The sequence below is a fragment of the Rousettus aegyptiacus genome, unplaced genomic scaffold, assembly GCF_014176215.1.
Source record: "Rousettus aegyptiacus isolate mRouAeg1 unplaced genomic scaffold, mRouAeg1.p scaffold_m13_p_1, whole genome shotgun sequence".
Classification (NCBI taxonomy): domain Eukaryota; kingdom Metazoa; phylum Chordata; class Mammalia; order Chiroptera; family Pteropodidae; genus Rousettus; species Rousettus aegyptiacus.
The window spans coordinates 146016962-146037721 of NW_023416284.1; the positions used below are offsets into that span (position 1 = coordinate 146016962).

General features: G+C 34.4%; 1 protein-coding gene and 1 pseudogene across 3 annotated transcripts in view; one reads left to right on the forward strand and one right to left on the reverse strand.

Moving 5' to 3' along the window:
* CDK19 (cyclin dependent kinase 19) overlaps positions 1-20760 on the reverse strand; it is a 115148-nt gene that overhangs the window by 11801 nt on the left and 82587 nt on the right. For all 3 annotated transcript variants that reach the window (XM_016137007.2, XM_016137004.2, XM_016137005.2), the window contains 4 exons: positions 11075-11132; positions 6241-6372; positions 2077-2220; positions 1843-1912 (listed from right to left, as the gene is read on the reverse strand). In XM_016137007.2, coding sequence (XP_015992493.2) covers positions 1843-1912; positions 2077-2220; positions 6241-6372; positions 11075-11132 — 404 coding nt within the window. The remainder of the gene's footprint in view (positions 1-1842; positions 1913-2076; positions 2221-6240; positions 6373-11074; positions 11133-20760) is intronic.
* On the forward strand, positions 1153-1252 carry LOC118606516 (annotated as a pseudogene).

Sequence of the window (20760 nt, forward strand, 5' to 3'; positions counted from 1 at the left end):
TACTTGAACTGCTTTCACTGAATATCCATTTGACAAGTAACTAATGAGCATGTATCATGTACCAGACCCTGGGGAGGCATATAATGGTATGTAAAATAGACAGGATCCATACTATCTAGAGGGAAAGGTAGATAAGTATTCAAAAGCCAACTGTAGTGCTAAGTAATCAGTGCTGAGAGAAGCAGCACAGGATGCTACAGAAGTGCTGAGGGGGAGCACCTAACTCAGACCTGCAAGGTCAGGGAAGGAGTCATCAGGCAAGTGATGACTAAGCCAAGACCTAAAGGATAAATAGAAAGGATAAATAGGAGGTAGTCTGATAAAACGGGTGGAAGGAAAGCACATCCTAAACTGAGGGAACAGCATGTATAAAAATCCAAAGGAAAAAAAAAAAGCTCAGGGTGTTTGAGGTTCTTAAAGAAATTCAGGTATCTAGGCTACAGAATACAAAGTGAAGGGTGGTTTGGGAAATGAAGTTGGTGATGTAGAAGCCAAGGCTTTGTTAGCTGTATTAAGGGATTGAGAATAATGGTGACTTAAGAGCAACTAAAAGACCAACATGATCAAATCTGCTTTTGGCAATGATTGCAGTATATTGAGCTGGAATGAAGACTGGAGGTGGGACTTAGAAGGCCACTGCAGGGTTCTAGGTGAGAGAGTGGTGGTCTGCACTTGAGTGGTGGCCTGGTAAATGAAGAGAAATACAAAGATTCAAAGGATATTTAGAACAAAGAACTGACTAGATTTAATATTTGGACATAGAGGGTAGTTTAAAACAAGAGAGTGAGACAGAATCAGGGATACCTCTCCTGTCTTCGGCTTCAACAATTAGGTGAGTTGAGGCACGTACGCTGAATAGAATCATAGGATATAAGAGGGAATATAGCAGGAAGAGAGGTGTAAGAGAATAAATAAGTTCAGTCTTGGATATTTAATTTTAAGTATTTAGAAAACATTCAAGTTGGGACTCCATAAGACAATTAGATAAATGGGTCTAAAACTTGGGAAAGAGATCTGAGTAGGATATATAAATTGGGAGTTATCGGCATAACTAATGGTAAATTGTGGCCACAGAATTGTGGAGACTGCCTGGGAACAAGTCTAGAGAAAAGAAAACCTTGAGCAAATCAGTGCTATCTAAAAGATTGATGGGTATTGTATGAAAGGAGTGAAGGTTAGCACTCCCCTTGACAAGGATGGAAGAGGCCTTTGAGTCTGACAACAGGCATCTAATCATAGATTTTTTTTTTTTTTTTTTTTTTTAAACAGATAGGTAGAGGCAAAGGATTCCACCCAGGACTGTGTAACAGAGGGGCCAAAAATGATTGGTGCCATTCTCACTTGTATTTACGATGTCTGCTTTTATTCCTACAAGCCATCCTGTCCTGAAGGTTTTCCATTACGCTGCCCAAAAGAGAACCTCTTCTACCTTTTCCTCCAGGCATGCCTATTCATAACAAACTTCTCACTTCTACTCATGTCCCCACCAGAACTCAGATTCCAAGCCATGTGTTCCTCCTTCTTGGTTCCTAGTCCAGCATTTCAGTCATCAGTCAGTACTTGGATAAAGATAAAATCACAGTTGTGGTCTTGAACTGAGTCCTTATCATGCTAAAACATAGGCGACATTTAAACTATCTACTGACCCATATCTTCTTAGAAGTTTTTAAATACTACAGCCTATGCCCAGCATATATGTGAATAACATCTGGAATATTTTCTTTAAACCACTGGTGCAATTAATACACTGAAATCTAAGTTTCTGGTTTAAATAATAATCCATATCTGTTTTGTTTTTTTTTTTTAAGAATTTAAATACTTCCCACTGAAGTTGCTACTTACGTTGTTCTTCTAAAGTCTTTTTGAAGTGTGGGGTATTCTGGCATCTTTCTAATATCTTCCCAGTCTTTATCTTACAAAAAAATATTGAATATTGTTATAGGAAATAATGTATTATTTTTTATCAAAAATCTAGTTATTTTAGCTTAAAAGATATATACAATTCTTAAAATATGCTTTTGAAAAGTAATGGTTTTGAAATATGGCTTGAATATTTTGAAAAGGAAAATAAATTACCTGCAGGAAACCCCATGACACTAAATATTCGATCCAGTTGATCATGATGGAAGGGATTGCTTGTTTTTATATCTTCCTGACGACAGTGAAAAATAGGTTCTGAAGTCAACAATTCTGCAAATATGCAACCTATTGCCCATATATCTATGAAGAAAGAAAAACAAGCTTGTGTAAACATTTATTATATTTCTTTGGTTGTTAATTCCTGGGTATAATCACAATCTACATATAAAAATACTTTTCAGGGAAGCAATACACAAAGTACAATAAGTGTATTAAGAAAACATAAGACATGAATAGCTGATCATCACACATTGAAAGCCAACTAAAAACCATTGACTTACATATTTCCTGATGAAGATAATTGTGGGAAACTCAATTTAGCAGGCAATAAATTTACTTTATATTTAGGCAAAAGCCTTTCCAACCACTATGAATAATTCAATTATTAAAGCATTCAACTAATTATCTAATACATAATACCCAAGATTTGATAGACTAAAACAATATCATCCTGGACAAGTATGGCAATACATTTTTTTAAAGCAATTGAATGCATAATGACAGAGCAGAATTTCTGAGTTGTGAGGCTAGATCTTGAGTATAGGCCACATAAAATGATTAGGAAAAATTCAACTTTTGTCTGAAAGACTACCAACTTCAGTTTTGTTTTGTTTTGTCTTTTAACAAATTGTAAGAAGCTGATAAAAACACCAGTAGACATCAAGAGAGATAAATGTTATCTAAATATACTCATTTAGATGTTTCCCCAATCCTCCAAAATCTCAGGATAAAGTTAGACATATTTAAAACTTTTATTAACTATTTCAAATCACCGGTTACAGATTATTCTGTTTGGATTTTATATGATAAAAAACTAATTTAGATTCTGAGATCGTGTTATATAATAATGTTTGCCAAATATACATGTGAATTAATTTTTATAAGATGTATATTCATATTTATCCACTAATAAATGCTGTTTAATAAGTATTTTTTAAGTTAATAACGTATGAACCATATATAGTATAGAAAGTACAGCGTTTAGCAGCCTACCAAATAAGGGAAACACATTCTGTAGAAAAGCTAAATTAAAAAGTCTAATAATGTCCATCAGCTAGAATGAGTGTTTGTATGCTCTTTTGTAAAACAAATTGTCAAATGTTTAAAAAATATATATAGTAATATCTCATATTTGACTCCGTTCAGGAATAGTTTTCTCCCATATAAATTAGCCTTCTGGATAATGGAAACATATCCTTTCAATAACTATTTTTTATTACACCTCCACCTGCCATCTTAACGGGCTATAAAATATAATTTGATCTTTCTTAATGACGCAGGAGGGTCATCACCATGAATGTTCATCACTAAAGAGTAGCGTAGAAACACTGTTCAGTGTCCATTTTTTTTCTCTCTCCCACTTCATGTTGGTTGTCACTCTTACCTCTGATGATCCCATCTCTCTTCCTGTGGTCTGCCTCTACTGTGCATTCAACTGGAACTACTACTGTAAGTTGCTGGTCATGCCAATTCCTGGTTTGTCCTCAATTCAAAGGACAGGAGTCAGGATCTAGAGTTCTCTGAGAACGGCTAAGAGAACCTCAGTTTAACAGGTAGGGTAATATCCTAGGGATGCCTGACTAATATCAGCTTCTAATTTTAAATGGTGATCTGGACACTGTACCATATATACTCATTTCTCTTTTCTTTTTCCTCTATTAATGACTTATTCTCCTCTGTTTCTCACACACGCATAGAGAGCCACTCCCCTCCCCCAATAAATGTCATTCCATAAACTTCCACTGATATCAAATCACCAAACTCTTATTTTTATGTTTTGAATAGAAATATTCATTATCTGACATAAACCAGATATGGAGAAGAGTAAGAATGAGTGAACGTGTGTGTGTTCATATGTCTGCTATGAATATATTTCAATCTTAAAGATAACTGATTTGGGGATTATTTTTTTTCTATGTCTTAACTTTTTTCCTAACTTCTTCCCAAAATGGATAACTGGGACTTGACTGAAATTAGAAATCAGTGATTATGCTTTTATCTTTGAGTAAGTGGTAAATCTCATTTTACTGAGCAAGTAAGTTATTAGCTGCTTAAAATTCAATTTCAGCTCTCCTTACCCTGAGAAAACAAGAAATATAGTTACTTTCCAATTCACACCCAATTATCTTTATTTCCAAAAAAAAAACACGTCCCTTTTTATTTCAACAAGATGGTAATTAATCATAAAATATTCAAAAAACCATGCTTCTCAAAGTATGCGCTGTCAGTGTGTAGACCACATATCACAGAATCATCTAATGGTACATGTTAAAAATGGGCCTTACCATGGATTTTGTATAAGAATCTCTAAGAGTAGGACAGACTTTGGTGAGGAATCATTTAGTATTTTGGCTGAATTTGCCTTTTCTTACTGGAGATCTCCCTTCTAGATATAGGCTGTATCAGTGCTTGCTGAGAGTCCAACACATGAATTTCTACTGTCATCACAGCTTCTACTCCTTACCAGGTGCCCTGGGTTATTTCACCATTAAATCTGTTCTGAGGTACCACCCCTGTTGCTTCCAACTAACTTCCCCTTCCTCTGGCTCACTTTCAGTCTCCTTCTATCCTCTGGTGCCTTCTGAGACTGTCTAAGAGATTTTACTGTTCTCAATAGAGACTTAATAACAGAAAAACAAATATAATTCTAAAAGTCTCAAAAATACAGCCCTACTATAAAAGTTACTCATTGAAATATAGAATCAGGCTCTGATTTTTACTCCTCATTCTTAGGACCACTCCATTCCTTCCATGTGCTTTGTAGTTTTCCCTTCTTTATCCTTTACAGACAGCTGCCGTTGTCCATTGCTGACAACATGGGCTTGGCTGCTTCTCATATGGAGCCTTACTGAGGGCTCGACTGCTAGGGGAAAGGTCCACGGTCAGTCTCACATTCCTCTACTGTCAAACACATACTGGTTTTCCTCATAGTGCTGAGGCTACTCGTGGGCTTTTTCACTAATTTAACAAAATTTTTAAGCAAGTATTACAATATTCCAGGGCTGTACTAGTGTCTCAGTCACTGGACAAATTGTAAGTGTGTTCTGGATGTCTGAGTTTTGCAGAAATTAGACCTCCCAATGAGGGAGGACATTATTATAATTAAATTTTTGTTTCCCTTTTTACCGATGAATAGATTAATTATCAGTCTAATCTTTGCAAATGTAAGAACTTCCTTTGTAGTACTTTGGGTGTCACCAGGTTTTTCATAAGCTTAGCAGAGAAAGAATTGTACTAACCTGTCTATATAAAAGGAAAATCTAAAGAAATACACTCAGCAAATTTAGGTATCTTATAGAACTAGCCCTGCACATTAACAACACTATTTACTCCTTCTCTATCCTCTCTTTTTACCTCCTTTAAAGAAATCTCTAGGTTTGAGGAGGGCTCTCTCTTCCTGACTCCCTTAGGTTGCAGTTGGATCCTCTGAGGACAATATAGTGGCCAGGTAGAAAAACCTCTGATGCTTCTATTTTGAAGCAGACTTTAAATCTCACAGAAAATGTATTTATAAGAGATTTTCTTACTCGTTTTTTTTTTTTTTTTTTGCTTTTGTTTTTTTAACTTGGATAGATGGTAAGATGAGGAGCATAGCTAATCCACCTAGACCCTGTTTCCTACCTTAATGGAGAAACTGCCATTCTGATAACTGTTGTGGTAAGAGGGAACGATTAACCATATTGTTTCTTGCTTAGAGAAAGGCTGGCTAACCTTTCCCCAGATAGAAGGGGCTCTTCCAAAGCCACACTACTCTCGGTTTCTTTTTGTGAAGAAAACAATTCCAAACCTCTCTCCAGTTCTCCTGATCAACAGCTGGTAAGTGCAAAATAAAATTTGCATGTTATCATTTCCATAGCAACTCAAGAGGATCAGATACCTCTATTCTCTGCAAAAAAATTCTTTCTTCTTTTAAAAGAACCATTTCCTCCTATACAGTTAAAAATCTAAATCTATCAGACTATGAAATCTGGGAATATAGAAGACAACACGACTTTTACAAAGAGATACAAAGTGGTTTTTATAAAGCAGCCTTATTATTGTACCATTTGGTATTTATGATAATTCGATGCCAAGATAGTAAATCATTTTATACTAACTTACCAATGGCCTTTGTATAATGCCTTGCACCAAGCAAAAGTTCTGGAGCCCGATACCAAAAGGTCACAACTACTGGATCCAAATCTGCAAGTGGCTTTAGAGGAGAATTGAATAATCTGGCAAACCCCATGTCAGCTAAAAAATAAAAAAATTAATATAAAACTGAGTTTGGTATGGTATTAGAATCATGACAAGTTACTAACCTCATAAAGGAATCCTGTTCCTTCCCTTTGAACCAGTGGTTTGTACCAGGCACCAGATTTCTCTTTCTGAGGTAGATACTATTATTGTGCCTATTTTACTGATTAAGAAACTGAATCTTAAAGACATTCTGACTTGCCCAAGGTCATAGCGATACTAAGTACAGAGTCAGAATAAGAATCCGGGTCTGACTTCAGATTTGTCTTTTAGAGACAATTACAAGAACATTCTTAGATTTCTTTTTAAATTGAAAATTGTATAAAAGCTTCCACGATCTTAGTTCAGTGTATGCTGCAGTTGGTTCTTATAGACTCATGAGTGCCAATTTGTCCATATATTTAATCAACTCTGAGTTCAGTGACATCATGTTGGTTGCTTAAAACTGGCTATGGTAGTATTTACATCATAAAAAACAGCAAATGCTATAAATTGGAGCTTTTTTCCCCCAGAGCCTGTTACTAGCATATCACTTACATGTTTCCAAGCACATGTAGAGAACACATGAGATAATTTGTTGTAATCCAGCATTTAACAAAGGTCTACACCAAAGCTAACTGATTTAAATATTAGAGAAGTACAAAAGTAGTAAAAAGACTATTACTAAATACAGTCCCAGAGACTAATTTTCTTAAGATTTCAAAAACAACAAGTACCTTATACCTACAAAGCATGTTAGCTTACAAATGGTTTTCACATACACCATATATCACTTCATTTAATCCTAAGAACACTAGTTTGATAAGGATTTTGGTCCCTACTTCTGAGATAAAGAATCTAAGGCCCAAAGCAGTTAAACAACTTGCCCATGGTCACAGAGATAGTAAGTAAAAGATACCAGTCCTCAAGCAAAAACCATGTTATATATATAATCTAGTAGCTACATTCTTAACCACTGATCTGACATCCAGTAAATTATACGTGTCATAATTATATGTCACAAAGGTAAAATCACAAGAATTATAAACCTCTGTAATTTGAAATATATAATATATACAGTGTATTTTTATTATAAGGGGCCCCAATGTATTATAAAATGCACAAATAGTACATAAAATTTCAACTACAGAGAATCATTTAATCTAAAACTAATATGCTATGCTACAACATACATTAAAATTTTAATTTAATTAGAGTTTGAATAATTATAAGACTTTCTGAAAATGCTTTGGAGAAGCAAGGTCTTAAAAAATAAAGCTGTCCAAGGAAGCCTGTGCTAATGCCTACTCTTTCTTAACTAAATTTCTCTATAGCAAACAATAATATTCTACCAATATTACATCCACTTCAAAGCACTGCTTTATGTACCTAACCGATGCTGACTGTTGTTGATGACTAAGTAATATGATGGAATGCTGTTCCACCCATTGAAAAGAATTTTGAAGTAAAGGCTAAACAAAGCCAGTATTTCTCCCTTTATTCTCTACCTTCTTAGTTTATCTAAGCCACATCTATTCACTGTCAAATGAAATCAAGGCCAGAGGGCACAATAAACATTCTTAAAACAATTCCTGTCTATTGTATGAACTTCAAAAGAGTTAAGCCATTTTTTAAAAATAATTACTAATTTAGATAAAAGGTACCTTAGCCTAAATATTACTAACAGTTGTTTTGCTAAAATTAGATATGAATGAAATTTTCAATTCAACTGGTAGCGGTAGTAAAATTCTAGTATGGATGCTGATTAGGCCATAACAGATGACAGAAAAAAAGCAAGACACAGGGTTTACCACTAAGGTGCTTAAATGAAAGTGAGATGACATAATACACAGAGTGGACCCCCAAAAAGGATAAATACTGGAAGAAAAAAGGAAAGTTGCTACTGCTTTCTACTTGACTCTGAGTTCCATATGGAAGAGTCCACATCTCCTTCACAGTTTTATCTGAGATGATGTTTGATAAACATTTGTAGAAGTGGACTAAATTGAAAGTAGACACAATTTGAGCTAAATTCTGAAGGATAACTTGTTGTGAACAGTAAAGAAGGCAATGAGCATTTTAGGTAAGATATGAGAAGTCTTTAGGTTGCTGAGGAGGGAAAGGCTCATGTACAGGGAAGGGCATAATGTGGTTTTCATTAGGCTATGCTTTTCTTATCAGCCAAAAAAGAACTGCATTAAAGTGTTAAGCACAGGGATAAGAGGATTATTAATTTTAAAAGAAATAGTGTGCTATTAAAACAAAACTTAAAGCAATTTAACAATGAGATCATTTATTTGACCTTTATTATTAATTATTGCTTACTTTGAACCCTTGTTTTATCCCTAATCTTAGGCAAAATTGTAATCCTAAAATCATAATCATTAATCGTAACAGTAAGGCAACTAATTAGCCTGGTTAGAATACAGAATCTATATTGAGAAAGAATAGAGATATCTGGGAGTAGTAAGAAGACATTAAGTTTGGGTGACTGTGTTAAATGTGATGATGGGTATGAACAAAGGAAAGTACAAGATGATGGTGAATTTCATTTGGAATAACAGAGTATAGATGGCCAACAGGACAACCAAATAGAGACAAAGATCTCACCTAGGGTGAGAGAACAGAATTTGAGATCCAGTCCTTAGAATAATTTTCATAGAATCCAAGATTTTGAGGCCACAACTTATAAATTCCCTAAAAAAGTAATTGCAAAGGGAGGCCATGTTCTAAACCAGTGCCTAGGTCTTAATAGGAGTAAGAGGCAATAATGAATAAAAATACAGAAGTAACAGTGAAAGTGATATATAGGAAAACAGAATTATGTGATGTCATATAGAAAAAGAGTTCCAAGGTCAGACTTGTCAGCAGAAAAACAAGTGGCTAAGGCAATAAAGGAAAATGGAGGCCACTAGATTTAGTAAAATAGAAGTCAAAGGTGTCCTTTTAGAGAGCAATTTCTAAAGGGGATGAGATTAGAGACCAGATTATAATAAATTAGGGCGAGTAGAACCAATGGGTGAATATCATGTGTTCTAGAAGTAGAAGAAAAAAGTCAAAATAAAATAAATGGTAAATAAAAGAAAGTGGATATGAGAAGATTTATTTTAAAATTGGGAAGAGGACCATGAATGTTTAAAAGTGAAGAGGAAAAACTGGAGAAGGGGCAAAGGGAGATCCTATAATATAAGGAACTTAAGGATAGCAGGAAGATTATTTAGAAGCTAAGAAGAGCACTAGATGGGTCTTAGATGCAAAGAGTCACTCTTTCTCTAACAGTTTCAAGGCAGAGCTGTGCTGACAAAAAGTGGTCAGTAAGGCCATACCAGATAGCTTTGATATCACTAGGTATCAATGTTTGTAGGGAAAGAGACTCTGGATTTGGAATTCAAGTCCTTCCTTTGAAAGGCTAAACAAGCTACAACCTCTCTAAATCCAGCTTTCCTTATCTGCAATACCTACCATAGAGAGTGGTTGTTTACAATAATTAGTTAAGAGATGAAAGTAAATATCGCAGTGGATAGTAAACTGTTTACTGTCTCTCACAGGAAGGAAACATTCTTTATCTCCCTTCCACTTTCATCAGTGTCTAGCAAAAAGTAGGCGTTCAATAAATGCCTCTAAGAAAAAGAACATAAGAATGAGTGAGAAACAAGTGAGGAGTGGCAGAAAGGGGATGAGGAAGAAAGGTGAAGTGGAAAGAAAGTAGTAACCTGGTTCTTAATTAACGTCGGCAAAACTTTTGAATGACTGAATTTTGAATGACTCAGAGTAGAAGTTTAAAGAAAAGGAAGTTGGTTTAGAACAGCTTCTTCAGGAACTGGGATAGTGAATTAATTGGAGCAGTAGAAGACCAAGCGGCAAGGCAGGCTCAGCTGAAGTAGGACAGAATGAATTTATAGTAGGTCAAGTTAGCACAATTTTGCACCAACCCTAGCATGGTATATTCTAATAGCAAAAGAAAGTATGTTGATAAAACAACATTTATTTCAAAATCCTTCTAAAAAACATTGAACATTCAATAAATGTAATTTCTATTAAAAGAAATTAGAATAAAGCATTTGTCAGCTCATTTTCTCTCAAATATGTCAGAGGTATAAATGATGCTAATTTTTTTTTTTTTTTTTTTTTTTTTTTTAGAAACTTCAGGGTTGCAAAGGAAATTTTAATATCCAGATTAAGGCTCCTGCCAGTACCTTAATCTAAGATTGGCAAGTAAGAGTCTATAAACATATATATTCATTTGGAAAACATACACAAATACATATTCATTTGGTACCTGGCAAAGGACATACATGGCGAGAGGATGGGGAAGAGTGGCATGGGGAATCTGTGAATATCTGTATGTATTAGGTCAGGGTAGGAGGGGTGTATTCAGGGAAAGAACATGTGGTAAAGCTGAGACAAAAGCAAGATTTAAGAGATTATGTTTAGGATTGGTGTGCAGGACAGTAATAGTGGCATAAACACATGCTTGAGGTTTTGTATGGGAATGAATTTTTTGTGGACTTGCTTGTCTCAGCACAGAGTTATAGAATCTTATTTTGTGCATAAAACTGAGGGTTTTTATAGACTATCTACATTTTCAACATTTTTTTTCTAAAAATGCTATGAAGAAGTAATTTTTAAATGAATTAGTTAAATAAGAGTATTAAAATGGGAAACCATCTTTGCCGTCACTTCAGTTTCCTAATAAATTATTTTAGAAATAATTACCTACCTATTTTGACTCTCCCCCTCTCAGGACCTTCTCCCATTACTAGGATATTTGCTGGTTTCTAGAAACAAAAACAGAGCATTCGAATTACTATGTTTATTCTTTTTACATTCTCTAAAATGGAAAAAAATTCTTACAATATGAAAATATCACTTCTATATGTTCATCCAAACTATAATCGAATACTAAGTACCTTCTATATAGTTAAAGCATGTGACATCCTTAAAGTTAGCACTAACTTTCCATAAACATCTCTGCTATAGAAACAACTTTTCAAAATTATATCATATAATTACAAAGGAACTAAGAATTGCATTTGTTTTTCCCACAGAAGTTATAAATAATAATTTAAAACTCTGTACAAATTATAAATAGTCTGCTTGCTGTCCACAGCAGAGATTTTGTGGTTGAAATTTTTTATATAAAATTTTAAACCACAACACAATTACTTTCATTTAAATGAATCAATAAAATATTCCTTGTTAAATATTTCTAAACTACTGTAAGAAAACATGATCAACCTTCAACAGACTCCATTAAAACTCATACGTGTTTTAAGCTATCATTTATATAAAAGTGAGAAATTCCAAATATAATTCAAGATGTAAGAAAATAAAAATTGAGGGTAATACAAAGCTACATAAAGAAAAGAGTAGGCTGCAAGTGTGCCCTTCGTCTTCATTTGCAGACATCTGGAAACAGAGGAACTGTGAAGATAGGCCTTTGGACAAGTAAATCTCCTCTGTAAACTCTCTGTCCAAGGCCTTCTCGGCTGAAACAAAGAAGGAATTATGGAGCTGAGTATCATATTAAAGGAGAAATTAACAGGACTTTGTGACTAGTTGAAGTCAAAAAATTAAGCCAAAGGGTGATAGAGATTTCACTAAGATTTCCACATCTGTATTATGGCTGGCTAGGAAGCACTGTCATTACAGAACAAACACATGCTATGTAAGAAACATTCTTTGAAGGATACCTGATCTCACAAGCGATCCCTAGCTTCACCCCAAATAACATATCCTGGTGGCTGCGGAGTGACAGAAAAGCAGGATGGGCCTGAGGGCAGATGCCAACGATACCCTTCAGTGGGGACACTGAACCTTGAGCCACTAGCAAAGTTGAGCCTGCTACCCCATAATCAGCCAAGACTCTCAAAGAGGACTAAAGTAAACCTAGATGCTATCAGTAGAAGCAAAAGGAAATCCTCTCTGGAGGAAACACTTCCTAGCTGAGGCCTAAAGACTAAAGCAACACATTTTCATGCTAAAAGTATATTATTTCCATAATAGGTTAAAAACATATACTATTTCCAGGAGATCCCCTTAAGTGGAAGCACCATAAAAGCTGAAAGTAAAAGTCTATTAAAAGGTATATCAGGCAAACTGTGAAAAGAAAGCTGGATCAGCTACAGTAACATCTGACAAAATAGCTTTTAGGACAAAAGTATTATTAGGAGCAGAGATGGTAACTATATAATGATACAAGGAAGAGGCAACACTCCTAAACTTGTGATATACTTGAAATACATATAGCAAAAATTGATATAACTATATAACTTCAGGGAGGTACAAAACCAATGATAACATAGCTTTTTCACTGATGTGTCAAGTAGACAAAAGATTAGTAAGATACAGACTATTCAAAGGACACATTTAGCTAGTTTCATCTAGCAGTCATATACAATTCTTACCCAATAATTAGAGAATACACATTTTTCTCAAGCACACATAAAACATTTACAAATACTGATTGTGTACTAGCAGATCTCAAAAAATTCAAGGTCAAACAGGCCATGTTCTTTGACCACAATGCAATTACAAAAGTATAAATTTAAAGCTCCATATCTTTTGAAATTTAAAAATACTTCTAAATCACTCAAAGGAAAAAGGAGAAACTATGAAGAAGTTAAAAATACTCAGAAATGAAATAATGAAAATATAACCTATCAAAACCTGTGGAATGCAGCTAATGCTATACTTATAAGGAAAATGTATAGCCTTAAATATTTGTTAGGAAGGATGAAAATAATTATGTGCCAAGTTAAAAAAAAAAAAGAAAAGAAAGCTCAATATAATAAACTGAAAGAATGTAGAAATAAAAAGATAAAGATAAGCACAAAAACCTACAAACTAGAGAGGATTTATGAAGCTTCTAGGACAATTAGAGTAAGAGAGAAGGTACAAATAAACAACATTACATATTACAAAAAGGAATATAACTATAAACCCAATGGTTAGAAAAATAAAAAAACCCTATGAAAACCTTTATTAATTTCAAAACATATATAAAATAAAGTTTAAAAAACGTAACCTACAAATTAACTCAAAATGGATTAGAAAGCCTGAAGAAACCAAGAAATGCTAAATAAATTTAAACTGTAGTTAAAAATCTTCCAAACAAGAAAAGACCAGACCCCAGATGATCAAAGAGGCAAGCTTTCCAAATTTTCAACAGATAGTTTCAATCTTATTCAAACATTTTGAGAGACCAGAAAAAGAAGGAATGCTCCCAACATATTCTAGAAGGCTAGTATGATCTTAATAACAAAATCAAAGCATGAGAAAGAAAATTTCCAGCCAACCTCACTCATGAGTATAGATGCAAAAATATTAAACAAAATATTATTAAGCCAAATCCAGAAATGGGAATGCCAAGACGGCCTAACATAAGAAAATCCGTATAAATCCATCACCATGTTAACAGATTAAAGATAATTATCTTGAGAGTGGCTGAAAACCGGATTGTCTTGACAGAGGCTGAAAAAGCACCAGATAGAATTTAACACCCATTCATGATAAAAATGCTCACTGAGTTAGACTAGAAAAAATGTCCTTAACCTGATAATGGGTACCAAAAATTAAGAAAGAAACATTAGAAGCATTCGCTTTAAAATCAGGTATAATGCAAGGATACCCACTACCACTTCTACAATCAACATTGTACTATAAGCCCAGTGTTAAAAAACAATAATTAAAAGCATGTAAATGGAACAGGTGGAAACAAAATTATTTGCAATTATCTACATAGAAAACAGAAAGTATTTACAAACAAATTATTATTAGTAAGAAGAGAGTTTAGTAGGATGACTGGCTAATTGAACAATATGAAAAAATCATCTGTATTTCCATATACCAGTAAAAAAAAAAGCTAGGAAATATAAATTTTCAAAGGCAGCATCTATAGCAACAAAAAAACTATAAGGTACCTAGAAATGAATATACTAAAGGATGTACAAGATTGTTATACAGAACAACTTTAAAAGTTATCTTAAATGACATTAAGAAGTCCCAAATAAAAGTCCTAAATAAAGGGCCCATGTTTATACATAAAAAGACTCATTATAGTAAAGACTACATTCAATTTTCCCCATACTGTAAATTCGATGAGGCTTCAATCGAAATCTTATCATAGTATATTTTAATATATATATTGTGGAACTTGAAAAGTTGGTTTAAAAATGTACATGGAACAGCAAAGAACTAAGAATACCAAGATATTGTGAAGTGTTAGGGATAGAGGATGAGAAGAGGAATCTGGCTCAAAACATTTAAGATATCAAGATTTATCTTAAAGCTATTGCAATTAAGATAGGGTGATACTGGTGCAGGGACAGATAAACTGATCCATGGGTTAGAAGAGAGTACCTAGGTAGAAACCACGAGAGTGAGAGAACAGGAACTGCAGATTAGTGGAGAAAGAAGAAACTATTCAATACATAGTGCTGGCACAACAAGTTATCCAAATGGGGAAAAAATAAATAAAATGGATCCTCACCTTATACCTTACACACAACAATTTCAGGTAGATTAAAGACGTAAAATATGGAAAGTAAAACTTTAAAACTCTGGGGAGAAAAATATAGGAGAATATCTTTCTGACCCTGAGGTAAGGAAGAATTTCTTAAACAAGATACAAAAAATAATCATAAAAAAAGGCTGATAAATTTGGCTATTAAAATAACTCCCAATCATCAAAGATAAAGAAAATAAAAAGACAAAACACAAACCAGCAGAAGTATTTGTACACACATAAGTAACAAAGATTTAATATCCAGAATAAAGAACTACAAATCAATATGAAAAAGCAACCTAATAGAAAAATGGATAAAATGTTTGAACAGGTATTTAATAAAAGAAGAGACATGTTTAATCACTAAACATATGAAAAAATGCTCAACATCATCAATAATGAAGGAAATGCAAATTAAAATCACAGTGAGATACCATTTTACACCTAGTAGACTGGTTAAAAAATATAAAACTATTGAAGAGGAAGGGGGAAGTTCCATACATTACTGGTGGGAGAATAAATTGGTACAACTTCTTTGAAAAGAATTTGGCATCATCTTGCAAAACTGAAAAATTGCGGACCCATCGACTCAGTAATTCTATTTTTAGATACATCAGAGAATGTTCATAGAAGCACAGTTTATAATACAAAAAAATATGGACACAATCCAGATTTCTAGCTAATAGGAAAATGGAGAAATTAATTATGGTAGAGTCACACCTAAATTTTAAAATAGCAGTGAAAATTAGTGTATTACAAAGGTAAAAAAAAAAGTTTGAATCTTGGAAGCATTATGTTGATTGAAAAAAAAGCAAGTTTGAGGAGACTATAGTGAGATGCCATTTTCATAAAACTTAAAACCAAAACAAAGCTAAAGAATATACTGTTTAGGGATACTTATAAATGTGATAAGCTTATTTTTAAAAAGGAGTGAATAACAGATTCAAAATTCAGGATATCTGACAGGCTTGCTACTGTTATGCCTTGTAAAGTACATAAATGTTCCAAATATTCTTTTGTATAGATCATGAATCAAGGAGATTATAATAAAGTCAAAAGCAAGGAATGAGAATAGGCACTGTTAGGAGTGGGCTAGGAGAATATTATTTCCAACATTATTTAAGCAGAGAAGGGTTCCTTGAGAAGGCTAACATTTGAGATAAGATCTAAAGAAAGTGCAGTAATGAACGAGCTGAAATCTAAGGGAAGAACAGTTTTTGCAAAGGGAGAGCAAGTTGCAAGGCCTGAGGCAGGAGTTTGCCTAGTGAACTGGAGACCATGCTAGGGAGAATGGTGAGTGTCAGGAAGAACAAGGTGATAGGGTGCTGATGATTCTAGACAGAAATCCAAGGTTGGATTTGCTTGCTACTTTCTGCCTTAGGCACAAGTCAGAAATCAGAATTGGATAGGTACTTAAAACATTGTCTGGCTGTGCTGGAAGAGTTGGTGAGGGCCACCACAAGATTTGCAGAAGGGCAAGGTCTTGGTGTTCGAAGAAGTTAGGAAAAACATTGGAGAGTCAGCAGGCTGCCTAAATGGAGAAAGAGCAAAGAGGTCAATGTGGCTGGAATCAAAGTGAGAAGAGGAAAGGTGGGGTAGGATAAGCAATGGAGAGAGGTAAGCTAAGACAAAGGTAGAGGAGGTGGTGTCATCAATCATACAGAATGACATGAGAACATGGAAACTAGGTTTTACATGACTAGGATGAGCATCGTTTTGTTATATTATCCTTCTGTCTGACCCACAATTTTTATAAGTTGTAATATATATGCATATTATTTATTTATTTATGTTTAATTTTCTGCCTAATCTCTGATAGCAGGGTTTGGAGAGACTGTCATTTTCTACTATATGTTTCAATAATGTTTACTTTTGTATATTTTGGTATTGTTTATAATTGGAGAAATGGTATTTTAAAAAATATAAAATAAATAAAATAAATAATGCTGAGAGGAATAAAGGATGGTTACATGAAAAAGAACCAATGAAAGAACCTATAAGGGAGTATCCATGGTAAGAAAATAGAGAAAGCAGTGGATTCTAGAAGCCAAGAGAATTTAGAAGAGGTGATCTTCAGGTCCAAGAGAATGAAAGCTGTGAAAAGGCAACTTTTGGACAGTCACAAGTTTGATGACTCAGAAAAGATAATTTCTGTGCATTTACAGAAGCCAGACATAGTAAAGGAGACCCAAATAAATGGAAAGAAATAAAGGCAGATTTTGAGTATACTTTTGAAGGCCTTACTGAGAAGGGGATCTCTGGAATATAGCAGTTTTTAAAATAGTAAAATTATTAAATAAACCATCTTAAATACCACTTGCTACATAATTTGAATTTCCTGAATTTTGAGCCTAAATCCTTTAAAAATAAAGATATAAAATAATACAAATTATAAGATATGGGAGCAAAAATTACTTCATATAAAAAATGAAAATATACTATGAGGTGGGAGAACAGGAAGCTGCTCTTAGATCACTGTTAGTTAACTCTCATTAGCAGCTCCTGCAGTCAATATTATGTGGAAACAGACTATGAGCACCAATATGGAATGAGGATATATACATACAGAGAAAAGGAGATCTAGTTAGTATTGTAGTAGAGAATACCTTTGTTGTAACACACTTGAAGGCTCTGGAAGCTCTAAGAAAGGGGTCTCCATGTAGGGTGAGATGAGGGGTGAGGCAGTGACATGGTTTAGGGGAGCAATGGCTACGAACTCTTTTGCATGGTCTGAGAAAAGAACCCAGAGCTTGGGCGGTATCCATAGAGAAAGGCTCCTATAGTCAAGATATTATCTAGAATTGCAGCCAGAGTCACTTTTAACTGTGTATCCCTTAAATGAAATCACCTGTCTCTTTCAGGACAAGTGAATAAAGTTCCAACAACCCCAGTGGATGCCAGAAATCTCAGACAGTACTGAATCCTACATAAACTACGTTTTTTCCGCATTCATACCTTTATCATTCATAAAATTTAATTTTTAAATTAGACACAATAAGAGATTAACAACAATAACTAATAACATAATAAAACAATTGTAACAATGAACTGTAATAAAAGTTACATGAATGTGGTCTTTCTCTCTGATAACTGAGATGGCTACTAAGTAACCCATGGTCAGGTAGCTATATAGCTGGGACATGCTAGACAAAGGGGATGATTCACATCCCAGACAGGATGGAACAGGACATCACAAGATTTCGTCACACTACTCAAAATGGCATGCAATTTAAAACTTATGAATTATTTCCAGAATTTTCCATTTAATTTTTAGGAGTGTAGTTGACCACAGGTAACTGAAACTATGGAAAGTGAAACCGTGAATGGGGGGTTGGGGGAGGTGGGAGGTTCTGTAATTGTTAAGGTCACAAGACACTTGATGTTTCAAAATGAGCTAACAAAATAATGATATAATCACCATTAAAATGCATTTAACTTTTCAAAGCATTTTTATATAAATTTCCTTTTTCTTAATGGAATTACCCGAGGGCCTACAGGGCTAGAGAGGCAAGTCTCAGAACAACTCCATCTAATCCTCAAGATTTCACACTGAATTGTGTTTACAGATACTATACTTAATTTTCAAAAGGCTAATTTTAACAGTGATTAAGTGAAAGTATATGCTTAAAAAAAAAAAAAGTAAACTATAGCTCACGCACCTACACCCACACACACAAACCCAAAAGAATGAAGAAAGAATACCAAAATTGTTCTGACCTAGTTACATCCCAATTAACACAGACTACACTTTACTAAAACTCCTCTTCTTACTGTGAACACAAAATGCCAGCTGTGAAAGAAAGTGATACTGCTGGGTTTGCACACTTTAGTTACCATAGAAACAGCGGAAATGGCAGGAGTTGGATGCCTCACATTTAAGTTATCAGTGATAAAATCAAATAGACGAATCAAGGCTACAGGGTTCATTTTAGTTAAATTGTATTTTAAAGGCAAAAGTCAGAGAAATGATCTAATAAACAATATGATTACTCAAACTATTCTTGAAATATCTGCATTTTAGCAGAATTGGTTAATTCTTGAATTTACATTTATATGTGCTCCAGATTTGCCTTTTCCTTTTATAGAGTCAATTTTTTCCACAGGGTTAAATTTATTTCAGTTAATTGGCACATCATAAATAGAACAGCCTAAAGATACACAATTATCTATCTACATATGCTCTGTACTCCCCACCCCAGGACACTTGGAACAAAAATATGAAACCCACAAGATGACTCTTATCATCGCCAATAAAGATAGAAAAACACAAACACAACTGCCTACAACCTTGAATAATAGTAACAAAACAAAGCAGAATATCAGTTGGACTAGTTTCTGAACAATGAATAGTGCTAGCCTAATACTAATGGCTATAAGCATACAGAGGTGGGACAACTCTCCTTAGATTTGATAAAGAAGTACATTCCCAGGAGAAAACGCTTAGTTTGTTCCTTTCTCTATACTGTTTTCCATTGTTCACCTTGAATAAATAAGATTTCGTATTATAAAAGATAGGGCAAAGAACCATCTAAGAGAAAGATACATGCATATTTTTCTTAGCAAACACAACAGTCATTTGCTAAAAGCATCAGTCTATCATAACTGTTTATCCCTTAAAATCAACTCATTAATAACAGAGAACTTAAAAATATAGAGACTTTGATATTGTGATTGCAACCTCTTAAAAGTCTGGGAAGATATTTCTGTCACCTCTTTATGTATCTGCTAAAATACCAGCATATAGTATTTAATAAATACTTGTTGAATGAATGAACAAATGAATCAATGAACAAAAATTAGCAAAAGTTGATACTCGTGGTCCTTTAACAGGCAAGTTCTCAACTTAAAATTAAAAAATTTTTTAAACTAGAGTGAACACCCTAAAATATGCCAAGCTCATTTCTGAATATAATTTTTTTAAAAATCTTGATTCTAGTTTATTTCTGGGTTTCAACCATCACTCATATGCTAATGACTCACAAATCTATACCTCGAGGTCTCCAAACTTTATATCTTAGCGATATGTTAATTGTTGAAACCAAGGGTCCTTATGATTAACTTCAGTTTTAAATTCTAGCTGTAGGAATCATAAGCCTCAGAGACCTAGCCTTTTCCACCGGGTAATCAAAAACCCCCAAGGCAGCAGAAGGCAGCAGCCCGGACCTGACTCATGGTCACATAGTCCTGATCTCTGGCAGGCTCAAGATAATATCTTGACCTAAATTATTTTTCAGTTCATGAGCCCTAGTGTGGAATGACCCCCTGGCTACTTTCCCATAAGACTGGACAGAGAGATTCTGGAAAAGACCTCAGAACTCTCCTCAAGACCTGAAGAAATTATATGTTACCCTTATCTCACCTCTGACGAACCAGTAGAGCCCAAGACCCAACTCCCTTAGCTACCACATTAATGATTTTCCCTCTATATAGGCCACTAGGGAGCCAGGTCTTTGAGCACTAGCTCATCTGTGTCTTCAGACTTGGCGCCATTTCCTTAAATAAATCTTTACTTTCCTTGCTGTAAACTCCTGTTCGTATCTCAAATGGCTTTGATGCACACAGGCAAATGAACCAGTTGAGTTTGGTAACACAGAATGCTGCCCATCTCCACAACCACCGCAAACTTAACTTGTTCAAACTGAATTTTTACTGCCTCTCTTTCTGGTATTCCTTTCTCAGTTACTCTATTAATACGAGAAGAAATCTGAACATCCTATGCGTCCTCCCCCCTCAAGCCTAATTAGTCCTCAGTTCCGATTATCTTAATTTCTAAATATTGATCTACTATCTCACCTGCTGACTATCTTGATTATCTTTGAGGTAGTTCAGGCCTTCATCTTTTCACAACCAGCTGATCGCAACGGCCTGATAAAGCTGCACCCTCAAACCAGCTCTCCATA